We start from the raw sequence: 11,298 nt of genomic DNA on the forward strand, positions 1-11,298 counted from the left end.
CTGGCTGTGGTATTGATTGAAAATGAGGGAAGAGCTCAGTCTTCTCTCTACCCCTCCTTCCCTTCTTCTATCTTCTCATATATTTTTTTTTTTCCCTCCTTATCCTTTTTTGTCTGCAACTTGGAAGTTAGATCTATTGTGCATCCACTCCTTTTGCCACCAACAACGCGCCACCTCCCCTACCTTCCTTGACCTTTGCCCTATCTGCCGCCATCCTCTTCCACTGTGCATGCACCTTATGTGCCACCCATTTTGGCTCCCAAGTTAGTTTTCTAGCTTTCATGCTCCTTCTCTTATGGATCTCCATAGTAGGTAACCTTATTTTATCTATGGAAACCTCCGGATCTAGCTGCAAATCCAGATACAATCTCCTCTATGCCTTCATCGCTAGGTACCTCCCACACTAGACATCGCAGCGATGCTCCTATTCGGGGGCTTCAGTTCAGTTACTACCAATGCTCCCCTCCTTGCTATGGATATCAAATTTGCTTCTTGTTACAATAGGTGGTGCTTTAGGCAGATTTGCCTTTGAACTGTCCCTACAAACTGCTGTTTCAAGCGGCTTCTTTCTTGACCGGCGAATGAAGAATTTAATGGGTCAAGCCATTCATTTGGCTTACTCCTAGTAGATCTTAGGTTTTTATTGCACTGTATTAGTTGTAATAGAGACTTTTTGTTGGATTGCCCTACCCATGTCTTTTTTTTTTTCTTTTCCTTTGATGTATTTTCTCCCCTCCCCTCTGCCCATGTACTTGCTGAGGAAAAAAAGAAAAAAGAAAAAAAGGCCTTCGTAGGCTGTAGCATACTGAAATGTCCAATTTATGCCAGGGCAGATCCAGTCTGATATTTATGTACGTATTTACACATGTTTAATGCAATTTATAGTTTGTCTGGTAGCCTGTATCCTGATTATTGCAATTACCATGGGAATTATATTTTTATACATGTTTGAGTTTGATCCAGTCCAATTCTTTGCCGTGGTGTGCTTTGTGTTTACCATACATATATTGGCCCATCTATCATATATCATTTCACTGTACAGACTTAGTCCCTGGTGCCATAAGTGCAATCCTTGTGGTCTCGGCTTTAAAAGGGTGGAGGACAGGAATCAGTCATAAAACATAATCGGCCCAGGTCAAGCAAGACTTGGCTACAGATCATGGGGTATCCAGATTCCAAACCTTATCAGATCCGACCCACTTAACACAAAAATATTTTCGACAATCTAATTGATTCTGGATCCTAGTAGGGAAGGATCAACTAGCAAGAGTATGTATAATCAATGTAAAGAAATCCTCCCACTAAATTGGCAAGAAATATAGATTACCAAAAAATAAGATATTGCAAATTACCGAAAGAAAAGAGGAAAACCAATTTCATAATATCAAAAAAAAAAAAAAAAATTGTTATGAAGCTGCACTTGCAGCATCTACAACATCATTTGACTCATCACCTATCATCTGGTTTTTAAAAAGCAGTTTTAAGTATGGAAGAACCTTTGGAAGTACTGGCAAATCTGCTACATTAACACTCATCATGTCAAACGCAATGCATGTCTTATGCATATGTGTCTCATCGAATATTGGAATTTTGGGATATCTCTGGCTGAAGTGGGTAAGGATAATGCGATATGCACCAGCAGAGTTCCCAACCTCTACAGCTTCCATCGTTGTGCTATGGTTTTTTGCAATAGCCTCTTCCACCATGCCATCCTCAAAAGTTGCCTGCAATGTTCACAACAACAACTGGTCAATCACTGTCGTCTTATCCTAATTTTACCCACAATACATTTTGAAATAAGCATTAATAACATAATCCTTTTTGTTAGCATAATGTGATGAAAACCCCTATTAGGAAATAGCCTAAACAACCATTAGAAGTGTTAAACAAGTTAACTCTACAACCAGCTGAAATGCCACTAAGGGCCTAAAGCAACATGGTATAAGCCACTTCATCAATTAGGAAAGTATAATAATAGTTTAGATTTGAAATGGACCGTATCTGAGATTTTGATGTAGACATACACAATAGCTTTTTTATTTGCAAATTCTAATTGGAGCTGGGGAATACTTAATTGGAAATTATTTTAATCCTATTCATTGATAAGTTTCACTGAACATCTTGGTGCAGACCCATGAAAAGAACGTCTTCTCAGTAACACTTACATGAAAAACGATGGAAAAAAAAAGAAAGGAAGGGGGAGAGAGAGAGAGAGAACATCTTCTCAGACAATGTCCAACCAACCATGATTATTGTAAAAGTTCCTTCAATCTTTTTTCTATCTCGATTTAAGCTTCAAAATGTCTACAACTATCAGTTAGACATGTCCGAATATGTACATACCTATCTTAAACATTGTATCTGGGGAAGAAAATAAATTCTGTAATCTTTATCAATTGACCAGGGAAAAAAAAAAAGCACAGATTTGTGAGATAACTTGCCTCGTGTATAAGAACTGTCGCACCACGAGATGCTTCTATCAGTTCTGGGCAGGGCCTAGTGTCACCTGAGTACACAATCTTCCACCCTGGTATCGCTTTTCCAACACTATTAATTCTCTCTGCTGCTTTCAACACAACACCAAATGCCTGTGGACAGTGCACAACGGGAAAACTAATCAAGGCCTCCAAACCAGCTTCACTGAGAACTTTCTTCAACCTCTTTAGGATTGGCAAAGCCACGCCATTGTCAACTGTACTAACTGGTCTCTTCCAATAGCTCTGCATAAGGGATCCTCTAGCAAAGAGAGTACAATCCATACCCTGTCCAATTGACCCATCTGAATTTTTATCATTCATATCCTCAACATTGATTGGACTTCCTGGAGAAAAGTGATCCGTCCTTGATCCAGTAATGCCCTCAAAAGCATCCAATGAAGCCTCTGTCGTGTGCTTACAATCAAGGAACTGCATATCTAAGTCTTCAAGTCGTTGGTATGCATCTAAGTATTTCTTAAGCTGCCTTGGCCCTACAACAAGTAAAGGGTCATGGGGCACTCCCTTCAGTAAATCACATCGCTGAGCAAGTATTCTTGCCAAGCCAGTGTGGTGGTCGGCATGAATATGAGAAATCCAAATACACCGTAGACCTCTCACAGCATAGTCAGCACCCTCTACACCATATCTGTTCTCAAGGTATATCAACCAATGTGTTAGAGGGGAATCTGAAAGCTCTTTTTAGTAATAGTAACATGCATATCAAGATTTGTATGGCATTACCTTCTTTTCAACTGTCCCAGGGTTCCTTCACCACAATCTAAGAGCAAACCTCCTTTTGAGAAAAGATTAATGTGGATAGAACTAACATTTCGATATTTAGACGGCTGGGATGAACCGGTCCCCAGAAGAATAATCTCTAAGTCATCTCTCTTTATATTCTCCAAACAACTAGGAAGAGTATTCTCATTCAACCATGGCTCTTCAACCATAACTCGATTATCTTGCCCCTCTGTCTCTGTTGATCTGTCCCACAACTGACTGACATGTTGGGCAGCATCTGCAATCTCTGGAATCTCTGTCAGCAACTCATCAATGACTTCTGAGGGAGACATTGAACTTGGAATACCAGATCCATCCAACCCAAGATGAGCATAAGGACGCAAAGTGAACTGTTCAATATACAAAAGAAAAAAAAAATGCCATCATTATATGGAGTGTTCTATATGGGATCAAAAACATTGAGACACTCCCATAAAAGTATTAGCAGATCATGCCACATTGCAGAACAAGCAGATCCTGGCCTAAATGGGATGAAAAAAAAAAGAATTCAAAAAGAAGGCTTGACATTCTATATCCAAGCATATATAAAGAGAATAGATTGAGGAAGTTTTGATAAATGGATACATGGGAGAATTTATGTAAATGATCTCCTCAATTTCTTGAGAACATAATCAATTTCCTAATAACCCTCGACATTCTCTCTCTTGACCGTCTCAATTGACATTTCTTTCATACCTCAATGTTAGATAACTTTTGGGGTTATGCTTGTGAATGCGGTCTAGTTTGTAAAAAGAAAAGGTTAAACTACATCAGATCTTTCTAGTATAAAAATTAGTTGGGGCCAGAAGTTCAATATACACAGCATAAGCAGTCAGCGTAGTCCTCTCTCCTCGTAAAACTTCAAACAGCATTTAAGAAAGAAAGAAAGAAAGAAAATGTATAACTTTGTAACATTATATAGAAAAACTAAAATTGAATAGATGCTTGGGGAAAAATAAAATAACATTTCAGAAGAAAAAAAGAAAGGACTGCATATCATTAAGCAGGAAGAAAGAGGAGGGATTTGCAATATCAACGAATAGGTTACTTCTTTTTTTTTTCTTTTTTCCTTAAGAAGCCAATTAAAATCAATATTTCATACCTTGAGGAGATTTTCAGCAGAAATTGTTTCACGCTCCAAAACTGGACCCTGATAAAAGGAAACAAATCAACTGCTCAGTGGGCCCAATTACTTATCAACTCCTAAAATCTAAAGTTTATAATGATCATTAGCCTCTTAATATATGCAACAAACCTCACGTGAAGCAATGGAATCTGGTGCTGAGTAATTAAGCTGCTGAAGAGACCAAAATCCTGGAGCTGGAAAAAACTGAGGACACAAATAATTAAGTCGTGCTGCAATTCTTGCACTTGATTTTAGAATTGGAATCTCCACATTCTTCCTGCAAATGCATGAGTACCAAAGAGAACTGTCAATCAAAGTATGAAAATCACATACCACAAAGACTTTTTAATAAGAAAAGAGACTCACTTTTCATGTCCAGCCAGAATATGTTGGGCTGAACCGAATCTGTTCATCCATTTCTGATAATTGCAACTACTTATGACAGATGCAGGACTTAAATGAATGATACAAGTAACAGTCTTAGAACCATCTGGCAGGTTGCCCGAGTGATCTGCATAATAACTACTGAGAGATTGTATAGACAATAACTTCTCCAAATGAGATTCCGTCGGGCAGTCAACAAGGAATACAATGGGACCAGGAACAGAAGGACCCATTACATCACTTGGATGAACCTAAACAAAAAGGCAAATAAATCTATAGATTATAGAGCAAATATCAGATTTAAGATAAACTAAAACACAGACAAGAGCCTTCTAATCTATCGATTTCATGGCTTCTGGAACCCACCATGATATTTTGGTGATCTGACTTCACTGAGTTGCCAAGTTGCAGTTCACGATACTTAGGGCCTGGTTTAAGACCAAGAGCCATAGCTTTAGCCGGGTCAAATTTTCCCTTGATCTCAGGCAATTCACAGACATATATCACAGACATATCACCAGGCTTTGTAGCAGACCCAGTTCTGCTGTTTGGACTAAGTGGTTTTGAGATATGATCCATCCTCTCTTCTAGACCCTTTTGTGAGATGGGTTCTTCATTCAAGAGTTGCCACCCTTCCACGCAATTTGGTTGTAGGAGAATGGCTGATATTTTGACAACCTCATCATTGACGAGAACAATGGGATCTAGAGACTTACTTAAATCAGGCATAGCAGCAACATCAGAACTTAGTGCAGGCCCAAAACTCCGAGTGTGAACCATAGCAGCATTTGGGATGAAAGACCTCATGGCATCAACTAAATACTTGAGATCTGACGGACCCCAAACATTGACCTTCAGAACAACAGCAACTATTCTTTAAAATAGTATAAGCTGGCATTGCATAGTACAATTTAACATAATTAACTGGAAAGACGGGGATATATGTGCTGTGTGTATGTGTGTATGTATGTATAAGTGAGTTTGATACCCACAGACATTCCTTCTTCTCCCATGCCAGCCAAAGTCAGCAGCAAACCTGCGAAGATAAAGTAAAACTAGATCAATTTAGGGGCCAACTGAAACATCTCTTTGCAATACCATACGTTTTCTAATGCTTGAAGGCATTATAGTATCAAGTAGAACACTTTCTTCGGTTATAATTTGCAATTGAATTACAGTTACTGACTACAGATAGAATATTGTTGCTGATCTGTGAAGATACAAACCTGGAAGTCCACCTGCAGTCTCTGAGCAGACGCGCGAGAGAAATATGTGGTCTATCTGCGGAAAAATTCAAAACATTAAATGTCTTTCTACTAACTGAAAGATGTGATTTATCATTTTCATCAACTGATATTGAAGAACACATTATATATAGATTTTTTTTTTTTTTGATAAGTTACATTATATATAGATTTATAACAGAAGAAGAAAAGAAACAGTTTCCAGACATCTCATACCTTTGATAATTTAATCTTATGCTCTGTACAGAACCGTTGCAATCCCTGCATTGAGAATTATAAATTAAGAGAATAAAATTCCACAAATTTACATGTAATAACTTTTTCTGAAGAATTACATCTAAAAAATATAGGTACAAGCACCGCCTTAATTTCAATTTCATAGAACACCAAACAATAACATAACACTATTTCAGAATCCATGCACTCATTTTTGGTAGTCATGAACCGACAACCGTATATAAACTTATAATAAAGAAGCAAAAATTAAGTCCATAACACCAACAGAGAAAATATATAACATTGAATTCCTAAGGAATGTGGGTTTGTAGTTTTCTGTGGGTTTTCTTGGGTTTTTTATGTGGGCTAGCTGAGTTGTCCCTGTGTACTTAGGGGCGCCTTACACTTTTTTAATGAAATTTTCTTACTTATCAAAAAAAAAATTCCTAAGGAAAATGTCACTCCAGGCTTACCTCTCCAGCATTGAATATAAACCTTTGCCTGTCGAAGAAAAGCAAGACTGAAGGAGATGTATCTTGAGTATCCATTCCTGTCCCCAATATCTGTAATAAATAAAAAGACACCAGAATCACAAGCCAATGAGACAACTGAATTTATTTGCAAATATCTCTCATCAATCCAACAATTACTTTATAGTAATGCCACTGATTAAACCCCACAAATACAAATGTGATCTTAAGTACTCTCTACACAAATGAAAAGGCCAGAAAATAAAATTTGTAGAGAGAATGAAACCTGCAAACAAGTAACAGGAACATTACTTAAACTCCTTTCCTCGCACCCAGACCCCCACAAACTCAGTTCATAGTAGCCCAGTTGATCAAATCCCACAATTCAACCAGCTAGCATTCTAAAATGTTACACTTCTGCTCACGTTTGGCTGCATGGCCGTGGAATCAGGGGCTTGTATTAGGAAGCCCAAGTAAGGATAAAGAACTAAGTTCCTTCACATACCAATTAATATGGAAATAAATATGATACAGAGAGAGAGGCTATGTATAGATCGGTGGTAGACACTAAATATGATAGTTTGGGGGGAGGTTGGTGTTCTAAGGAGCTTGCAGGGCCCTATGGTGTGGGAGTGTGGAAAAGTATGAGGAGATGGGAAGATTTTTCTAAATTCGTGAGGTACGAGGTGGGAGATGGATCTATTGTGCGGTTTTGGCATGAATTATGGTGTGGAGAGCAGCTTTTGAAATTCTCTTTTCCAGAATTATTCACTATTGCTCGTTGTAAGGATGCGTGGGTGGCAAATCATATGCAGTTCCGAAATGAAAACATTCATTAGTTAAAACATGTGCATGATTGGGAGGAGAAAATGATCTCTGATTTCTTTGAATTGTTGTATTCCCAAAGAGTGAGGCAAGGAGGTGATGATAAAATAAGCTGGATTCCTTCTAAAAGAAAATGATGAAGTGAAGTCTTACTACAGGTGTTATCTACTTCAGTGAATTCTCCGTTTATTTGGAGGAGCATTTGGAAAGTTGTCTCCATTGAGTGTGGCTTCCTTTGTGTGGACAACAACTTTAGATAAAATCTTAAATTTGGATAATTTACAAAAGAGGTATGCTATTGTGGAGAATTGGTGTTGTAAATGTAAGAAAAGTGAGGAGTATTGATCATCTTCTTCTTCATTGTCAGGTTGCAAGAGAATATGAAGCTCGCCTTTTCTGTTGTTTGGGGTTATATGGATTATGCCTTGAAGGGTGAGAGATTTGTTGGTGAGTTGGAAGGAACAACTAGGACAATGTAGGTTTTGGAATTGTGGAGGTTGGCTTCTATATGTTTAATGTGGTATATTTTGAGGGAAAGGAATAAAATAAGCTTTGAAGATCATGAGATGGCGATATTAGAGTTAAAGAAGATGTTCAAATCTTTGTATAAATGAATAGTACTATTGTTTAGATTGCCTGTTTCAAATTTTTATAAGTTTTTAGAGTTTTGTTCTTCTTATATACTAAAGGGGGTTCTCTTGTATACTTCTTATGCACTATGGTTGCACCCATGCGCTTTAAATGAAATTGAATTACTTATTAAAAAAAATAAAATAAAAAGTCCAAAACACCATCAACACAAAAATAGGATTCCAACTTTAACCTATACTTGTTTAAATTACTGAGGATTCAGATTACGAACTCAGACCAAAACCTGGCAAGTAAGCGCATCTGCTCAAAAACAAACTAACTTTAAAACGCAGTTCACAGAGCTCTCATAATCCACAAGGCACAAACTACGAGATCTTTACTTTTTTCTGATTTTTTTTTTTCCCAAATACCACAGTGTCCCAAACAAATAAAACCCAGAAAGCCAAAACCAATATACCTGCGCATAAGATATGGTATTAGCAGGATTGAGTTCGCGCGCTTTCAGCTGCAGGGTCTTCCGGGGCCTTTCAATCTTGTCTCTGCCCTCGGCCCTTCTCTTATTGAATCCCACACGCTCAGTTTCATCCATTGGAACCTCTTTGTCCCTGCCTTTGCTCTCCCTTAGAGTGCTGCTGTTTCTGCGAGCAAGATTTGGGGACTGGGTAGGAGGCTTACGGTGTCGTTTAGAGGCGAGAACAGTGAAGAGAGAGCGGCGGGGTCTGGGCTTGGAGAGGACAGGGAAAGAGAGAGAGGGTTTAAGGGGGGAGAGAAGAGGGAATGAAGAGAGGAAGAAGAGGAGGCGGAGGTTCGTGAATTGTGGCATTGTGCTTCAATTCATTGATGTATTTGTATTTCTTGCAAGGGTTTTAGAATTGAGAAGATAGAGATGAAAGCGCCTCTCTCATTTGCACTTCAAACCCCGCACCCTTTTCGCACCCGTTGGGCCTTTGGCCTTTTTCAACAGCAATTTTCTTAGCACATTTTCTTTCTTTTCCCTTGAGTTTGGGATTTCAAAAAATTATAAAGAATTTTAAAATATGAGATTTAAAAGAAAAAAAAAATTAAAATACAGTTAAGTATTTTGTAAAATTACAAGTTAGTTTTCAAAATTTTGCATTTTAAAAAATGCACCCTTTGCAAAACTTAATGAGATAAACTTCATTTCAAAGTTTTGTGAGATAAACTTCATGTAGCAAAACTTAATCACTACTTGCAAACTAATATTTACATATATGACTAGAAAGATTATGTTTTCAATAAACAATGTAGTAATACCTTGTAAAAGGGTATACCACCAACGAGAGATCTGTCTCATCCCATAAATAGATTTATATAACTTGCAAGCATTCTGACTGTTATTCATAAAACTTTTAGGTTATCTCATGTAAACCTCCTATTTAAGATCCCTATTCAGAAATGTTGTTTTCACATCCATTTGATCTAGCTCTATGTCAAAATGAGCTACTAATGCCATGATGAACCCTTCTTAGACACTGGAGATAAGGTTTCATGATAATCAATATATTTCTTTTGAGTAAAACCCTTGGCTACAAGTATAGTTTTATATCGTTCAACATTATCGTGGCATCCCTTTTGGTTTTATAAATCAAATTACAACTTATGGCTATTGCTCCTTTGGGTAAGTCAACGAGATCCTAAAATTGATTTTTTCTTGATAGGGATCTTAAATAGGAGGTTTACATGAGACAACCTAAATGTTTTATGGATAACAGTCAGAATGTTTGCAAATTATAGAAATCTATTTAAGGGCTGAGACATATCTCCTGCCAGTGGTATACCTTTTACAAGGTATTACTTCATGGTTTATTGAAAACTTTGTTAATTAGTATATATACCTTAAGGTCAGTGAGAGTAAAGTAATCTTTCTAGTCCTATATGTAGATTTTATTTTGCAAGTAGTGATTAAGTTTTGCCACATGAAGTTTATCTCAAAAAACTTTGAAATTAAGGATTTAAGTGAAACCTCTTATGCCTTTGACATAGAGATTCACATAGACATAAATTAAAGAATATTAACACTGCCTTGGAAGGCCTACATTAAAAAGGGTTTTGGGGAGATTTAGAATGAATGATTGCGCACCTTTAGTAGCACCTATTATTAAAATGGATAAATTTAATAAAGATTAATATCCCCAAAATGTATTGGAACAAGAGCAAATGAAAAGTCTTTTGTAAGCATCTACAGTATGCAACCTAATGCAAGCACAGGTTTGCACCAAACCTAACCATTGGACTGACAATTTGACTATTGAGTCGATGAAGAGCTACAAATAAAGTCTTGCAGTATACGCAAGGAACCAAGAATTACAACTTAACCTAAAAATATACTTAACATTTGGAGGTAGTTGGTTATTCAGATTTGAATTTTGCTAAATATGTAGATAGTAGAAAGTTTACTTTATGATATATTTTCTTATTGTTAAAAGGCTATATCCTAGAGATGCAGTTAACAGATTACAGTTGCTACGTTTACCATGAAAGCTAAAATTATTACATGCTATGAATTCACTACACAAGCATGATAGTTGAGACATTTTGTTAAAGGTCTCAAAATTGTCAATTTTATGTCAGTTCTAATCCCGAGATAAAACTAATTCTATGCTCTAATAAGTTCAAAATATGTATTCTACCTGAACCACAAACGTTCGGGATATGATACTCGAACGTTCGAAACATGAAGAATGATCATTCAAAGCACGTTGATCGAACTTTCGGCCAGGGAGATCGAATGTTCGTTCCTGGCATAAACTTAATTTTGACCCAAACTTAACCAAACTACTTCTAAGCAAATCCTAAGCTCCCAACCATAGTCTTAATACGGTCTTAAGCCAACAACATATTGTGCAAGCAACATAACATCTAAAACATCAAAATGCTATGCCTAATACTAAACTAGCATTAAGATCATAATAGCCACTAAAGGATAAAACCTATGGTTAAAAGATAAACCAACAGCATAATGGCTACAATAGAATAAGCTTGAACAAGGACATTACCCCTTTACAGCGAAATGCATTCCTCATATCGAAACACTTTCACACACTCTCACCAGAGTAACATCAACTCCAAAGGCGGAATACACAAAATAAAACAAAGGGGTGGGGTATTTATAGGGAAAAATTATAGTGGATAAGGATGAAGTGATCTACCATCTGTCGAACGTT

The 11,298-nt window shown here is 37.1% G+C and overlaps 1 protein-coding gene across 1 annotated transcript; it reads right to left on the minus strand.

The window, feature by feature from the left end:
- Nucleotides 1-1,323: 1,323 nt before the first annotated feature.
- LOC133864000 (tRNAse Z TRZ4, mitochondrial) lies at nt 1,324-9,053 on the minus strand. The gene is made up of 12 exons (XM_062300183.1): nt 8,571-9,053; nt 6,701-6,790; nt 6,228-6,272; nt 5,994-6,048; nt 5,760-5,803; nt 5,134-5,619; nt 4,750-5,018; nt 4,513-4,660; nt 4,360-4,407; nt 3,219-3,607; nt 2,442-3,123; nt 1,324-1,724 (listed from the first exon to the last, which is right to left on the minus strand). Exons 1-12 carry the CDS (start codon nt 8,934-8,936, stop codon nt 1,407-1,409), a joined length of 2,940 nt encoding a protein of 979 aa, XP_062156167.1. The 5' UTR covers nt 8,937-9,053; the 3' UTR covers nt 1,324-1,406.
- Nucleotides 9,054-11,298: the final 2,245 nt, after the last annotated feature.

The sequence above is a fragment of the Alnus glutinosa genome, chromosome 3, assembly GCF_958979055.1.
Source record: "Alnus glutinosa chromosome 3, dhAlnGlut1.1, whole genome shotgun sequence".
NCBI classification, from domain to species: domain Eukaryota; kingdom Viridiplantae; phylum Streptophyta; class Magnoliopsida; order Fagales; family Betulaceae; genus Alnus; species Alnus glutinosa.